The 17515-nt window shown below is 39.7% G+C and overlaps 1 protein-coding gene across 4 annotated transcripts in view; it reads left to right on the plus strand.

Annotated features, from left to right (window-relative positions):
- The window catches only part of NBAS (NBAS subunit of NRZ tethering complex), a 394692-nt gene that overhangs the window by 172864 nt on the left and 204313 nt on the right, over positions 1 to 17515 (plus strand). For all 4 annotated transcript variants that reach the window (XM_038394647.2, XM_043510232.1, XM_043510234.1 and 1 more), the window contains 4 exons: positions 2747 to 2904; positions 5295 to 5396; positions 15439 to 15606; positions 17326 to 17439. In XM_038394647.2, the coding sequence (XP_038250575.1) occupies positions 2747 to 2904; positions 5295 to 5396; positions 15439 to 15606; positions 17326 to 17439 (542 nt within the window). The remainder of the gene's footprint in view (positions 1 to 2746; positions 2905 to 5294; positions 5397 to 15438; positions 15607 to 17325; positions 17440 to 17515) is intronic.

Genomic DNA, 17515 nt, shown 5'->3' on the forward strand with positions numbered 1-17515 from the left:
CTGACCTCTGGAAGAACGCAGGTTTTCAGTTTGATTAATTCTGTGTGATCTGTCTGCGGGAATCATGTATTTTAGTTCAGATATCCTTTATTTTCATCGCAGTTTCTCATAAGTCTGTCCCAGCAGGGATTTAGTTTTAATTGTTTCCACAGTGGTTTATTTCCAAATTATTCTTGTGGAGGGAGGAGAGAAGAAATTGTTTTTCATTTATCTCATATGAATCCCCATGTGTGATAAAGTTGAAAACTTGTTCATTAATGAATATTCATTGAAATACTATTAAAATCCAAAGCCCCCTATAGATCCTAGTGGTAAATGCATTAATTTCCATTTTGTGAAGACCTTCTGGACCCATTCGTTCTTTAATCCTTTTCTATTGTAAATTCTCCATCAAAACATGCGCACATTACTTCATGAAGCTGTGCTAGGCTCTGGTTTCAACCTAAAAAAGTTAAATCAATTTAGAAACTTCACAGAGCAATGAAAGACCTATTTATCATATCAAGTGATTGGTTGACTTGTAGAAGTAATTAAATAGTGAGGAATGCAGTTATTAGTTATACAGTTGCTCAGGGGTCCTGTTGTATTACTCTGAGAATGTTAGGGACTATATTCATAAGGGGAACTTGGGTGTCGCAATGCTGAGCATTGCAACACCTAACTTTTAGGCATCTGGCCGTCTTGTGGAATTCACAGCCCCAAGTTAGGCACCCAGGCTCCTTATACAATGTGTGGGTAGAGTTCGGCACTTGAAAAAAGGATTCACAGAAGCCAGCATCCTAACAGGGAGCCAACCTCTACCCTTAATTTAGTGGAGTTAGGTGCTGAACTCCAGGCTGGAGGCTAGTGCTTCCCTCTCCTCAGGATTCATAGTTGTGAACCCTTTTCTGGAGTTAGGTGCCTAATCCAGGTCAGCTCTTTCTCAAGAGAGGTGGTGGTGGTCCCTTCCTTAAATTATACCCAATAGCTCAGTGGTTCGAGCGCTAGCTTGGGGTGTGGGAGAGTTGGGATCAAATCCCTGGTCTGCTTCTAACCAGGTCTCCTACCTCTCATGTGAGTGCCCTACCCATCAGGCTGTGGAGTGTTCTGGGATGGGTTCTTCAATCTCTCCTGTTGCAGCTGTTCCACTTTGTATGAAATACTTAAATATTCATTCAGACAGAGGGTGAGTGTTAATTCATAGACCAGTGGTTAGGACGCTTGCCTGGAAGGTGGATTGGGTTGGGTTGGGTTCAAGACCCTGCTTTGAATCAGGTACAGTGAGGATTTGAATCTGGTAAGAGCTTTCTAGGTAAGAGCTTTATCTACTGGGCAGTTGTGCAGAATGCGTGACACCAACACAACCTCCTCCACACTGTCTTTTGTGTGCGTTAGGTCTGCTAAGAGCATACGTACCAGATCAGGCTCTGCAGATGAGAGAGACAACATAGCATCTTGTTTGTGAATCCCACCCGGTTTAGGTGTGAGCTAGGTGCCTAGCAGTTTGGTGGAATCTGGATTTAAGTGGCTTTACTCATGCCCACCTGTGGAGATTTAGATGTCTGGGAATTCTAGGCACCTGCAGGTCTAGGTGGCACCTGAGCAAGAGTTTCGTGAATGTCTGTGGTGCATAAATGTCTGTGGTGCTGTTAGGTCACTCTTGTTAATCTGGCCGTAGGTAATTTAGTAATAGGTACTGTACTGTTCTTAGTTTTTCCATAAACACACACACTGTGGAACTAAGAGCTCAGTCCTTTTTGTATTGTTTAGGGCAGGACACATGTGACCTTTTAATTTTTTAGTGGTCTTCCACGATTAAGACCTCCCCCCTGTCAGTTATGCACAGGACAAGTCCAAGGATTTGGCTGAGGGGTTTGTAAGATGATGATCTGTGCCATCTTCAAACTTAACTAATTTTAAGTAAAGTGAGGGGGAGGTTGACACGTCCCCATAATCCCTCCTACAATACAAAAAGTGGATCCCAGTTCTTTGTACTGTTTGTACATATTTGCAAACATTTAAACAATGTTCTATGTTTCCCATATGATCTAGGGCCACTAGACTCTCAGCCACTGCAAGTGATTGTGTGCACTTTGGAGAAGTGTGGTTCCTCTTCTGGTCCTACCACCCACATCCCATCCATCCAGAGGGTAGCTAGTAGAAATGATGGGGCTTCACATTTCTCCTTGTTTGCCCAATCCTATTTTAATTCTTGCAAGTCTAATATGGTTTATGGGTGGGGGAAGGTATAAGTGGAGATTGGGGCATGGAATAACAGAAGATAATCTGCTCCTGTGCTTTTCCCCTCTATTCCCCCATGGCCCTAACACAGAGGAGTTAAATTATTTTATTTTAAAAGACAACACTGATCTTTTACAGCAGCAGATCTATTCTAAAAATGTTCAGTTTATTCTGAAGCAGTCTGGTCTGATTTTTCTTAACATGGTGTCACTAAGCACAAATACATGTGTATGGACACACACACATGACCATGCACCATATTGGTACCTAGAGTATATATAATGTTAGGTAGCTGAATTCCAGGGTTTTTTGCTTACTGCTAAGTGTCTCTCTCTCTTCTCCCATCCCCCCTCCCCTCTCATGAATGTTGAGAATTTAACAAGAGAAGCTATACTCTTATCTGATTATTGATGATGATGTAACCTTTGGCCATTGGAGAAGGTTGATTTCTTTTCTCAGCACCCCCCCCAATTAAATTATTGATTTTATGTGACTTTGCTTGGCAATCTTTTTGTTCCCTTTGCAGGCTATTCTAAAAGTTGGGAGGTATGCAGCCAATTAGGGCAATCAGAAGGCTACCAAGACTTGAGTACTCGGCGGGAGATCATGGCTTTTGCTCTGACACATTGCCCTCCAGGTGCCATAGAGTCGCTGCTGGCAGCAAACAGTTCTTTGCAGAATCAGGTAGGATCCGTTTCTGTAAAATTTTCCTACATAAGCCGTGAATACTTATTTTCTGAAATAAGAGGTAACTATTTTGTGTTTTTTTTCCCCCCAAGCTTCCGACAATGTGTCATCAATTTTCAGTATTTTTTCTATCTTACATTTTATATCTGAACAGTTAAATATTGCTTTTATAATACATTTTCTATAATCAATAGATAACTATATCAAATAAGAATGCAGTTTCTTTTCTGTTATAACTAGGACTGCTGGATGGGTGCTATAGCTTCAGAGGTTTCTAAAATGCAGCAGTGTGGCATATTGTTGATAGAATACTCTGCTCCAATTCTGTAATCCATTTGATTGGGATGTACAAATGCTTAATTCTTCTCTATCAGTTCTTCTACTTTTATCGGGATTTTGTGTATTGTACACAGCCTCATTTGTACACAGTCTCTTTAAATGTCCGCTGCCTGTTCCAGTGTTTTCTGCAGGTTCTGCCAAACATAGGGTGAACTCCTGGGTCAATTGAAATAAATGACAAAATTCCCATTGAGTTCAATGAGGCCATGATTTCAACCATAATGGTTTTAATTATTTATAATGAGGACTTAAGTCCTGACCTTGCTATTAGCTCTTCACAGGATCAGGGCCCTAAATATCAAATTCATTATGCATGTAAAATCTGTAACAATCAGATATCTCATTATATGTATTTGAGAAGATTAGCATAAATGCTGTGGTGCAGTGGTTAAGTCAAAAAGTTGCGTTTCTATTGAGGTTGACCCTAGTTTTGCCCATGTGCACAGAGTTTTTCTGAATTGTTACGTAGAGGGTGCATTAGGGGAAATCGAATTTGTACTCTGAAAAGTAACTCTGTATAAATTACACTGTATTGGTTCCATTTATTCATCTCTCCCCTTCCATACTGTCTTGCAGTCAGCAGAAGGGCTTAAGCTTGATCTCCCTTGTTATAAAACCAAAGGGGAAGCCAGCGGGACATTTTCTGTGAGGGCTTAGAGACTGTGGAATTTGTTTCCCTCTGGAATCTGAAATAATCCAAAATTTGTAACCTTCCAGGAACAGTGCAAAAATAGGGGTTGGATAGGGTTATTGGAGAGGGCTGTGAGTATGCTTCCCAAAATGATGAAAGGATGGAAAGAAGGTTTTTGTAGGTGGTTGATTGGCTGGAAGAGTTTCTGTTTGAATGATCATTTCTGTGCTGCTGGATTTTTTTAAATTTTTATTATTATTAATATTTATTAATTGTGTTAAGGTGCTGAGAGCCTTGGATAAGTGTAATTTTATTACTGTAATCTAAATTAATTAAATACAGTAATTTATTAATAGGAATTCATATTGGGCTCCAAAGTCCACTCACAATTGTGTTGGTACAGTATAATCACACAAGAAGGCGTTGTATTTGCTCGTAAGAGCTAAGAAGCTAAAATATAGGAAAAAAAAACAAAAAAAAACCCAGGTACAACACAAAAGTAATGTGGTTAGGCTGATTACAAGCGCATCTCATTTTTCTTTCTCAAAATTGTCTGTGTATTTGTCTTATTTATATTACAAGAACATATTTTTAAGTGTTTTGGAGGGTGGCAGCACATGATTGAAATTGCAGTAAGAGAAAAGTAGGAAAAAGAAAGGGTAGAAGCACAATAGATAGAGGGAAATTGTGTGCAGCTGAAGGGTGCAGAATGAAGGATCCGGATAAAGGGGATCAGCAACTAATAGAAATACTGCAAATGATAGGTGAATGTGGAGGAAAGTTTGTCAGTAACTTCCATACTAAGGCAACCCACTTACACGCTTTCTTAACTTCATTACCATGGGTGGCCCCATTGGTTAGTGGGACTTTCCACAGTAGTAAAGAAAAGCATACGTATAAGCATTTGCAGGATTGGGGCCTTAATATTTTGTTTATAAGTAAAACAGTGCTATCCACTTGGAATTGGAACGTATTTCAAACCATTTTTAGATAATATACAAACCAGAAAATACTCCTATTCACTCTCCCATTATTGCAGTGGCTCTACATTACCAAGAGTGAAAAGCAGTAAAAACTTAACTTCTGTCAACACAGTGAATATAAGAGGAGATCTGCCAGTGAATATGAGGTAGATCTGTTGAGTAAGAAGATGCCATTTTCATGTAATTACTTTCTTGAAAAAAAACAGGAGCAACAACAGTACTTCATGGAAAAGGCATATACAGTATTGAGAGAAGATAGTTTTGTGTAGACATTTATATCAGTGGTTCAGCACGACGCCATGATTATTTTTTTTTATTCTCCTTGAAGTTTTACCACCTGAGATCCTTGCTTTCTCATGATACTAGGTAGTTTGAATAATTGTGTATTATTAGTTTACATGATAGCAGAAATAATATATACCCCTTCTTTTCAGATTCTTTATCAAGCAGTGAATTACCAGTTACACCCTTCAGAAGGAGCGGAGAATATAAATATCTCAGTACCTTCTTCGCTGATCACTAAGGAGACTCCTCAGGTAAGTTTTCAAGTGAGACTGTAAAATGACCACCATTGCATTCTGTTTTATTCTGTATCATAAGGAGAAACAGATTTCAAAGATTTCACCTAGCACAGCGTAGTGAACTTGAGATATTTCTCTGCTTTAGGCTTTGTGCGTAGCACTATCAAATAACCTAAGGAAACAGACCAATAGATGTTTTTTTAATGAAGTTTTCTTGCTAATATATACTCCAAATGTGGTCTTGAACATCCTTGTCCAGTGGGGTCTCAGATCTATAAACAAAATAATTGAGAGCATAAATAAATACAAAGGCCAGAGAAGTGGAAGACAAGACAAAAACCCAACCTAAAATAAAGGAATAATTATTACTGTTGATGATAGCCTTGTAGGATGGCATAGATCAACGTTGGTAAATAAACTGAATAACATTTTAATTTAGCCTTTTTTCTGTCTGCATATTATTCACATATGGGCATTTTATCTTTTACAAATTCACAATTTCTCAAACACTTTGTATGTACATACTTTCATAGCTTTTTTTTTTTTTTGAGGCTTGAAGGCACAATTATGATCATCTGCTCTGACCTCATGCTTAATGCAGGTTGTAGAATTTCACCAAGCCATTCGTGTATTAAGCCCATAACATCTGGTTGATGTAGTATATATCTTTCAGAAACACACACTTGATCTTCATTTAAAGACTTTTAGTGACAGAGAATCTGCTATGTTTTAGCTTATTTATTGTTTGTAATCTGTTAGTTTTGACTGTTTGATTCATTAGTGTAGTTTGTCACCTAAATAAGTGACATTATTTTTTTTTCTAATTGGATAACTGAAGATTTCTAAACTGTAAGTACTTTTGGTGCAAATATTCAATACCTGCATTTGAGCAAAAATGCCTCATAATTGTGAGCTGAAAGTTGGAAGTTTGATTAATTTCCTTCTTTTGAAAGAATAGGTTTTTGCTAACTTGGATTTCATTTATTTCGTCTTACCTTTTCTGTTTCATATAGTATATTGGTAATAGTCTTATTTTTTAAAAAAAGTAAAGAGAAAAGTCTGTAGTTCAGATTCTACAGTTTAAGGCTTATTCAGGCAAAATCCAATTGATTTCAGAGATCATGTGTATGTGGGTATGTATCAACTATATATTTGCTGGGGAAATCCTGTGTGTGTGGGTGGGGGGTTACCATTGATTTCTAAGGCATATTAGATAGGGTTGCCAGGTGTCTGGTTTTCGACTGGAATGCCTGGTTGAAAAGGGACCCTGGTGGCTCTGGTCAGCATTGCTGACCAGGTCGCTAAAAGTCTGGTTGGCTCCTAGGCATAGGGGCAGCCAGGGGGCTCCACGTGCTGCCCCCGCTCCAAGCGCTGGCTCTGCAGCTCCCATTGCTTGGGAACCATAGTCAATGGGAGCTGCAGGGGCGATGCTTGCGGATGAGGCAATATGTGGAGCCCCCTGGCCATACCTCTGCATAGGAGCCGGAGGGGGGGACATGCTTCCCGGAGCTGCCTGAGGTAAGCCCCAACTCGGTGCTTTGTCCTGCACCCCAAATCCCTCATCCTCAGCCCCACATCGGAGCCTTCATCCCTCTCACACTCCAAACCCCTCATTTCTGGCCCCACCCCGGAGCCCACATTGCCAGCTGGAGCCCTCATCCCCTCCTTCCCCCAAACCCCTTTCGTGCCCCCCTCCCTCTTGCAGCCTCAAACCCCTCATCTCTGGCCCTACCCCAGGCCCACACCCCCATCTGGAGCCCTCACCCCCTCCCTCACACCAACCCCCTGCCCCAGCCCAGTGAAAATGAGTGATGCTGGGGGAGAGTGAGTGACTCAGGAGGGGATGGAGTGAGCGGGGCGGGGTCTTGAAGAAAGGGCAGGATAGGGACGGCGTAAGGGTGTTCAGTTTTCTGCAATATGAAAGTTGGCAACCCTAATATTAGTTAATACTCTTTGTTTTAACTAATATTATATGGATAAAGCTGATAAAACTAGTACTAAATGGGCATAGCTCCCTCATCACATCATGTTTCACGCTCTCTAGGGCTCCAATAAAAGATTTTTCACTTGTTTTGTTAATTTTAACTTTTTATCCTCCCACAGTGAATTGAAATGAGGAGGTCTAGAGTGTGCTGGGATGACATAGGTGGGAACATAACCATTTGGCTCCTCTGCAAACCCCAATGTTTAGACATTTTAAAATAGGACTATACAAAGCACTAAAATAAATACTGTAGGGAACAGTCCTTCACTGGCATGGGCTGGACTAGATCACCTAATTGGCCTAGTCAGTCTTCAGCTCATGTAATTCTTAGAAGAACTATGTTCAGAAAGGGAAAGGAATTCCTCCATAATGATTACCTCTTGCTTATTAAGCTCCTTTCCCCCTTTGCACTCTTGTTGTATGCTGTAATTACCTCAATGACTAATCTAGTGGTGCTCAAAGAAAAAAAATCTCAGTGTGCAAATTAGGACCTTGATCCATGAAGAATATTTCAGAATATTATAGATAACATTATTAGATTAAAGTATAGTGCTTAGCCACATGATGCTGTGTTATGTTTTAACAGGAGAAATAATAACCACAGTAAATTATTCCTCATAAATGAGGGCTGACTTTATACTTAATCTGTTTAATACTTAAAACCTACATTACATCTGCTGTAAAGATAATGATGTTATTTATATATTTAAGTAATGTGAAAACTTAATTATTGTGCAGTAGCACTTCAGCACAAGAGAAGCTTGCAATTTAAAGAATATTGGTGCTGTCCTTGGAAACAAGGTGTTTATTGATAAAGTGCAGAGGATTCATAATTTGCAAACATCCTTCTGAGAAATTACATATCTGCTTTTTGTATAAATTCTGTTTAAAGGACTCAAAGTTTCTATTAGCTGCAGTTTAGTATTTTCTTTTGCTAGAGTTAGTTATGCAACTTAGCCTATGCTTTAACCTGAAAATCTATTTAGATTTGAAAAATTTTCTTAACACCTGAAGTCTCATATTAAAACCACACTTATTAGTTTGTGACATGCATTGTACTTACCCTTTTACTGAGCATCAAATACCTTTCAAGTGAGCTACAACTGAATGCGTTATGTTTAATGAAAGGCTCATCTAACTGAACACATTTAATGAAGAATTTGTATATGTAGGGCCTGAGCAGTGATAGCACAGGTTCTCAGAGATTTAGGTGGAAGTCAGAATAACAATTTTTCTGTACATGGAAATGCTTACTTCGTGATAGTGTCACTAGTTAAGCCAACAAAGGTCAAATTCTCATCTCACTTATACCTATGCAGATTCAGAGTTCAGTCCATTGGAGAATCTAGTTCTGAATCACATAACTTAGCAAATGTCTGTTGTAAGTAACTTCTAAAAGAAATATCATAAATTCTGGGATCTGAACGCCAGTATTTTTTAGCTGATTAAAAAGTTACAGGAATGTGTACTGTGTAAGATCCATGTAGAAGCATGTCCAGCATTTTTTGGAAGAATTAATGGCTTAGCTCACTGTATATCGCAGAACCTGTGTGAGAGAGAGGTTTTTTTTAATGTGTCTATAAGCTCAGAACTAGCAAGTAATCAGACATGTTGTTTCATCACTGCTGATTGGCTGGGAACAGATGGGAGCTAGGCCTGAGACACTACAGGCTAGATCCACAAAGGGAGTTAGGTGCTTAATTGCCACTTCTGCACCTAAGACCAACGTTTAGGTACCATTAATATCCTCAGAACCCGTACTCAGCTGCTGACTAACTGAACCTAAATTCCCTTGGTGCATAAGTTTCTGCCACTCATCATGTGAAAAACTGAGTCTTGTCACCACCAAGCTGCTCGAGGCCTAAGCCACAGTGGGATTCTCAAACTAGATGTGCCCCTGCCTGTTCACCTTTGGGGCCCAAATCAATAGGATGTTCAGAGACACCTAACCCATGGAGATGACCAGATCGGAATTTGGCTGGCTGGCTCTGTGTTGTGTGTGTGTGTGTGTGTGTGTGTGTGTGCACGTGTGCGCACGCCCAATAGTCTGGTGGCTAGAGCACTTACCTGGGATATGGAAGACCCAAGTTCAAGTCCCTTCTGCAAGTAAGGAAGAACAGGAATTTGAAAAAGTGGTTAGTGCCCTGGTTAGTGATATTGGCTACAGTGGGGTGGGGTAGGTCTCTCTCTGTTCCTTTTGTGAGACCAGGCTGACCTTGGTTAGCTACTTATGTACAGGCCAGGGGTTCATGGTTGTGAATCATGAGTGGAGGTGGGTGCACATTCTTCTGGTCTATAAATTCTGGAAGCTAGACACTTTATCTTGTTTCACCAGTTGGAACTATACACTATACAAATTGTTTGGTTAGGGTAATAAACATTTCTTAAATAAAATAACTCTCTCATCCATCTAGGGTTATTTTTTTGCAGAAAACTGCATGCGCTAAGTTTGAACTGAGACGTTCCATGGAGAATTATTGTGTATTGCTATAAATGTTCTCATTAGGTAAATAAAACGTGTTCCTGACTCAAAGAGCTTATTATCTAAGGCCAAATCTGTCATACTAACCACTTTCACATTCTATAGCACGTGCTCAACATCCCACAGATTGGGTCTTCATCTAATCCATCTGTGGGTTTTCTGTAGCACGCATGTCCATGCTTTCAAAGTGCAGCACTGGTTAACTCAATCTTTGTTCCAAAATTCATAATAGATATCAGAGAGGGCTCTAATAGGAAGTTCTGTGGGGGAGCCTGTTTAGGGATAAAAATTCTTCCTGTTACAGAGAGCTTTATTTGAACAAAAAAAGAGGATCCTGCAGTATGTTCTAAAAATGATTAGACTTTGATTCCAAATGGAACAACACAACTAACTAAGCTAAGGACAAAACAGATGAAGCTACCATTTAAAATATTCCACAGCCAAACTACGTTGACCTGGAATGCTTTATCTCTGGCTCTCACAAGCTTTGTCCTGGATTTAGTGAAGTGTATTGTTCTGGGGGAGGATTGGGAGCGTCGTGGAGGTATCTGAAATCTAACTGGGTCATTTTGGTCATTAAAAATTGCTAAGGAAAGTTTTTTTTCCCCCCTCCTATAAAATTCAAATCTACACAGTTTCCTTTAAGAAAAGGAGTACCTGTGGCACCTTCGAGATTAACAAATTTATTAGAGCATAAGCTTTTGTGAGCTACAGCTCACTTCATCGGATGCATTTGGTGGAAAAAACAGAGGGGAGATTTATATACATAGAGAACATGAAACAATGGGTGTTACATACACACTGTAAGTCTGAGGGGTTGGAGCAAATGCAGTTGTATCGTAGAGCTTGGCTCTAGTCAATGGATCATGTGGTGTAGTCTGGGTGAAAGCTGGAGGATTGTAGGTTAGAATAGCGATCAATAGGTTTCTGGTATAGGGTGGTGTTTATGTGACCATCTCTCATTAGCACTGTATAGTGTCCAGGAAGTGGATCTCTTGTGTGGACTGGTCCAGGCTGAGGTTGATGGTGGGATGGAAATTGTTGAAATCATGGTGGAATTCCTCAAGGGCTTCTTTTCCATGTGTCCAGATGATGAAGATGTCATCAATGTAGCGCAAGTAGAGTAGGGGCATTAGGGGACGAGAGCTGAGGAAGCGTTGTTCTAAGTCAGCCATAAAAATGTTAGCATACTGTGGGGCCAAGTGGGTACCCATAGTAATGCCGCTCAATTGAAGGTATACATTGTCCCCAAATGTGAAATAGTTATCGGTGAGGACAAAGTCACAAAGTTCAGCCACCAGGTTTGCTGTGACATTATCGGGGATACTGTTCCTGATGGCTTGTAGTCCATCTTTGTGTGGAATGTTGGTGTAGAGGGCTTCTATATACTTACAACTACAATACCCACCTGCTGAAGTGGAGAAACAGATTGACAGATCCAGAAGAGTACTCAGAAGTCACCTACTACAAGACAGGCCCAACAAAGAAAATAACAGAACCCCACTAGCCATTACCTTCAGCCCCTAACTAAAACCTGTTCAGCACATCATCAAGTATCTACAACCTATCCTGAAGGACGACCCATCACTCTCACAGATTGTGGGAGACAGGCCAGTCCTTGCTTACAGACAGCCCACCAACCTGAAGCAAATACTCACCAGCAACCACACACCACACAACAGAACCACTAACCCAGGAACCTATCCTTGCAACAAAGCCCATTGCCAACTGTGTCCACATATCTATTCGGGGACACCATCATAGGGTCTAATCACATCAGCCACACTATCAGAGGCTCGTTCACCTGCACATCTACCAATGTGATATATGCCATCATGTGCCAGCAATGCCCCTCTGCCATGTACATTGGTCAAACTGGACAGTCTCTACGTAAAAGAATAAATGGACACAAATCAGACATCAAGAATTATAACATTCCAAAACCAGTCAGAGAACACTTCAATCTCTCTGGTCACTCGATTACAGACCTAAAAGTTGCAATTCTTCATCAAAAGACACTTCAAAAACAGACTCCAATGAGAGAGTGCTGAATTGGAATTAATTTGCAAACTGGATACAATTAATTTAGGCTTGAATAAAGACTGGGAGTGGATGGGTCATTACACAAAGGTTCCCCCCTCCACACCACTCTCCTGCTGGTAATAGCATCCGATGAAGTGAGCTGTAGCTCACGAAAGCTTATGCTCAAATAAATTTGTTAGTCTCTCTAAGGTGCCACAAGTACTCCTTTTCTTTTTGCGAATACAGACTAACACGGCTGCTACTCTGAAACCTAATAGTTTGCTTTGACTGCTATTGGTAGCTATATATTTAAGTTTGTTAAATGGTAAATTATTTTTAAAACAGTGAGTAGTTTGATACCCTGGGATGTAAAGCTGTCTATAAATTCAAAGTATTAGTTTCAAAATTATTTTCTCTAAAATATATATTAAAATATGATTTACCAAAATTACTAAGGCAAACTAGGAATTGAAATTAAGGACTTCCAATAATCTGCTCAGAATGCTAGACTATGCTTCTGGTATCTTCAATAATTAACCTCATAAGTGCCCCAGTTCAGGAAAACGTTTAAGAACATGCCTATGCCCATTCCTGTTCAGCCAATAATTTAAACATATGAATTCAGTGTGGATTTAGGCACATGCTTAAGGCCTTAGCTGAATAAGCGTGATCTTCTGAATTGGGCCAGGATGTCTAGGGCACAGTCTTTATTTTTGTTATTTTAAAACTTTCACTTTCTGATGGCCCATACATTTTCACACAGTTTTAAAAAAAAGTATTTAGTTTAAATTTAATTAAGAAATTGGTTAGTAATTTCTTGCTCTTATTTTCCTAGAAACTTGCATTAAATGGTCAGGTTTCATGACGCATTCTCTTGAAAATAGTATAATGCCTTACAAAAGAAAAAACTAATTTTCTGTTATTTTTTTAAAAACTTTCAAAATAAGTACCAGGAGGTACTATTTTGATTTAAACACAATCTAAATAAATCCTGTTGCCATTTATTTTTCAGGAAGAGTAAAGATTCTGGCATATTTCGCTCAGCATGCAGTCCCTTTCATCTGGTCAAGTGGGAATTGAAATTTCCAATTGATTGTTCAGAGGCTGGCAGGAGGTCCCCTCTTTAGATCATCTTATTACTATTAATAATCGGGAGTGCTCACATTTATAGGTTTTGTTGCAGGCAGTCAGTTGTTGATGCCTTTTTAATGACAATGATAGATTTAGTGATAAATGTCTTCCTTGTTTTTGTACATTTAAAAAAAAAAAATCAGTGCGGCAAGATTTCACCTAAGTCATTTTGACCACCAGTGTGTAAAATTCTGTCTCAAGTTATTGAACTGAAAGCTGGTAGTTCATATCCTCCTGCCAGCATAACTGTAGAAAAGTGATTTTCTTTTGATAAGTTTAAATTCAGTATATTGTGTTGGGAAACTAACCATTATAACTTACTGGCTATAAAAACATCAACAATATGTATGTATATAAGTGTATTGTAAATATTATGTACATTTGTGTGATGATCGCCAGTGGAATATAATTACATAATTTACAGCATAGTGAAATTGTTTTTATGTTTTAATATGTAAGCTGTATAAAACATGGAAAGAATAGGCACAGATCTCTTGGTAGTATAACAATTAATGACACAGGAATCACTGCAGATGTATCAAATATTAATTTAAACCCTTTATTTCAGGTAGGCCTGATCCAGTATCCCAAATTTGCAAAACGCAGACCCTAAATTTTGAAAGACCAGATCTGAACCTACCCTTATTGAGTTTGGATCCAGGTGTCTGCCAAAACTTGCGTATGTGTGGGAAGGATGGGAAATCGGAATAGGCAGAAATCTCACAAGATCTGTTTGCAGCTTGTGAGAATTACTATATTTGCTTAATGTCTCACAAAGCACCAGAATTTCAGAATCTATGAACATGCATACAGCTGCCTCTATTCTCACATCAGTGCAGGTAATACAGATCAATAACATCAAATGGAGGAGTTGGAGAGAACCCTATTTTGGATAGCTCTGAGATGAAAGATTAAAGTTTTGCACCAGCGAAGGGTGTAAAGACAACAGTCCCTTTCTGAGAATCTGGATGGCTTAGTAGTGCTCTTTGGAAATCCACACAATCCTGGCTTTGTATGTTGAGATTGTTCATAAGATGTTGAAGAAGTTGGCAGCTAGTATCAAGTGGAATGCCCAGGGGTCGGTCCTGGGGCCAGTTTTGTTCAATATCTTTATTAATGATCTGGATGATGGGATAGATTGCACCCTCAGCAAGTTCGCGGATGACACTGGGGGGAGAGGTAGATATGCTGGAGGGTAGGGATAGGGTGCAAAGTGACCTAGACAAATTGGAGTATTGGGCCAAAAGACGTTGGATGAGGTTCAAGAAGGACAAGTGCACAGTCCTGCACTTAGGACAGAAGAATCCCATGCACTGCTACAGGCTGGGGACTGACTGGCTAAGCAGCAGTTCTGCAGAAAAGGACCTGGAGATTACAGTGGATGAGAAGCTGGATATGAGTCAACAGTGTGCCCTTGTTGCCAAGAAGGCTAATAGCATATTGGGCTGCATTAGTAGGAGCATTGCCAGCAGATTGAGGGAAGTGATTATTTCCCTCTGTTCGGCACTGGTGAGGCCACATCTGGAGTATTGTGTCCAGTTTTGTGCCCCCTCCCCCCCTGAAAGGATGTGGACAAATTGGAGAGAGTCCAGTGGAGGGCAATGGAAATGATCAGGGGGCTGGGGCATATGACTTACGAGGAGAGACTGAGGGAACTGGGCTTGTTTAGTCTGCAGAAGAGAAGAGGGAGGGGGGATTTGATAGCAATTTTCAACTACCTGAAGGGGGATTCCAAAAAGGATGGAGCTCGGCTGTTCTCAGTGGTGGCAGATGACAGAACAAGGAGCAGTGGGGTCAAGTTGCAGTGGGGAAGCTCTAGGTTGGATATTAGGAAAAACTGTTTTATTAGGAGGGTGGTGAAGCACTGGAATGGGTTGCCTAGCGAAGTGGTGGAATCTCTATCCTTAGAGATTTTTAAGGCCTGTTTTGACAAAGCCCTGGCTGGGATGATTTAGTTGGTGTTGGTCCTGCTTTGAGCAGGGGGTTGGACTAGATGACCTCCTGAGGTCTCTTCCAACTTTAATCTTCTATGAATCTATGATTCAGTGGCCAGTATACCCAACTTTTTGATAAACTTCATCGTATTAACAGAACAGTGGGACTAGTTGAGAAAATAAACACTTTCATAACCTTCAAAAATGAAAATGGCTGGTGTCCACAATATCATGAGATTAGAATTTAATGAGAAAAAGAATGTTCTACTAATCAAGAAATCAGCTATGAGATTTAAAAAGTGCAACATTGTTTGTAACTATGTTTGTGGTTAGCTTGCTGCTAAATGAGACTGATAATTGAAATAACTAATTAACCAAACTCTTATCAGTATGTCCTGATGCCCTTACGTGTTTGTTCTGGGCATTTGGCCTTATTAACTTATGGTGGTGATAATGCTGAGGTTATTTCTAACATTTGTTGTTGTGTGTTGCATAAACTCGCAGGAAGAAATCAGCATTCCTTCTAGCCAGTCTGCTGATTTCTTGTATTGGACCACTGCTAAAACCATGGAAGTTCTCTCTAATACAACTACAACGACAAAAGCCATGCTGCATGCAGTTAGTGATGGACAATGGTGGAAGAGGTCATTAACTTATCTTCGGCCATTACATGTAAGAAGTCACTAAAATATCTCCTACTGTCTTTGGTCTCACTAATGGATAACCGTATAGGCAATATTCCTTCACAAGGATCTGCTAGTCCTGCTTCTGTAACCACTGGCAGTCACATTGACATCAAGGGGCCATGGATGACTTTTAATGTTTTCTTATATTTTGTTAATCTTTCTTTTCCAAAATGAATAATACACACTGTTGTTGTTGTGGTTTTTTTAACGTTAGCTGTGTCAAAGAAGAGCAAAAGGCCAATACTAGTAAAATTTCAGGGTGTTTGTGGTGGGAGCTATAAGCAATTGAAGCACCATTAAAACATAGTGTCACACTTTCTATTAAAATTTAGAAAATCTCTTTACCTTCCTATTCATTTAAGGTCCTATTCTTCACTTTTTATTCCATATATATGTTCATTTTTTACTAGTTTTTTTTATGATGTCCGTGATTCTCTGACTAATTCTGCTAATTTTTCTTTTTGTTTTTAATAATTGATGAATAGATGAAACATGGGTCCTGATCTTGCAGTTTGTCATATGTAGTTAGCATACTCCTCTATTAAGCCCCATTGACTTCAGTGGAGTTCTGTGTGGGTTCCATGTACGGAGTTCATTGCAGGATCTCCTCCCATCTGAACATATGACTGCTTAATAGACTTTAAAGCAAGATTTCATTATTCCAGGTGTCACGCTATCTGGAATGGCTCACAACCATGAGTACATATCTCAGTGCAAACTGTAAAAACAGGCAGATACCCCAAACTGGTTGTAAAATCTAATTATAGAACACAACAAACCAGTGACAAATGTGAACTCATGGATTACTATGCCAGTCTTACCACGGGGACACAAACAGTCCCCTTAGAGTCTCTTGTCTATCTTGCCATCCAGGTAAACTGGACTTTGTGATAAAAGGTCACTTATACCAAAAATCAACATCACATTTAGGTTGCTTCCAGTCCAAGAGACCAGTCACTTACCCTAGATCTTACATCAAAGACAACATGGGCAGCCAATTGTATAGTAAACTAACCAAAGTTTATTAGCTAAGAAAATGAGAGTTATTGAGAGATTAAAGCAGGTAAAATATATGGACAGGTGAGTCACAGTTTGCAGTTCCAGATAGTGACAGTGATGTAATAAATTGCCAGTTTCCCAAGTCTTTTCAGGGTACTCAGATTGTTTCTGAGGATCTCCGCTTTACATCTGGTACACTTCCCTGTAAGAGTCCAAACAGTCCAGAGATGAAGGCTCTTTCCTTGAATCCATACTTTATAGCTTCTTCTCACAGCAAATAAACTGGTAGTGTCACTACATGGGTGGGCTTTTCCTTTGAAGACGGAGAGTGAGGAATGAATTTTGAGTCTTTGACCTCTGATCATCACACACAATGACTACTGGCTTTGAAATTAGCACTTTTCTGTTAAAGTTCTTCATTTGCATTCCATAAGGCTTCTTTCTTGTTTGATGGGTTATTTATTTACAGGGGTATACACAATGTAAATGTTTGCTACTACATTATAAAGAGATACAGATAAGTAAAAACAATGCATGTAACACTACATTCGTTTTCATGAAGTTTAAACTCCCGATACACTCTTCTGCATTTAACAATCACTTTGATCTATACTAGTACACAAGTGAATTGGCCTGGGGCTCTGACATGAGTTGACACCTGGTCCACAAGCGCCACACCAGGCTTAATTCTGCTTATTCCCTCCAGGGCCAAGAATTTGGAGATGTATTAAAAAGCAGTTCTGGAGCCAATGCTGCAGTGGAAAAGCAGAGCTGTCATCCCTTTTATGAATCTCTAATTGTTGCTCCCTGTGTTGCAGAAGTAAGTTTAAGATGCATTAAGAGTTAAAATACACTTACAGAAGCAATAAAAGACGACTGTGCACTTTTCTGAGGAG

Source organism: Dermochelys coriacea, chromosome 3, assembly GCF_009764565.3.
Source record: "Dermochelys coriacea isolate rDerCor1 chromosome 3, rDerCor1.pri.v4, whole genome shotgun sequence".
Classification (NCBI taxonomy): Eukaryota; Metazoa; Chordata; order Testudines; family Dermochelyidae; genus Dermochelys; species Dermochelys coriacea.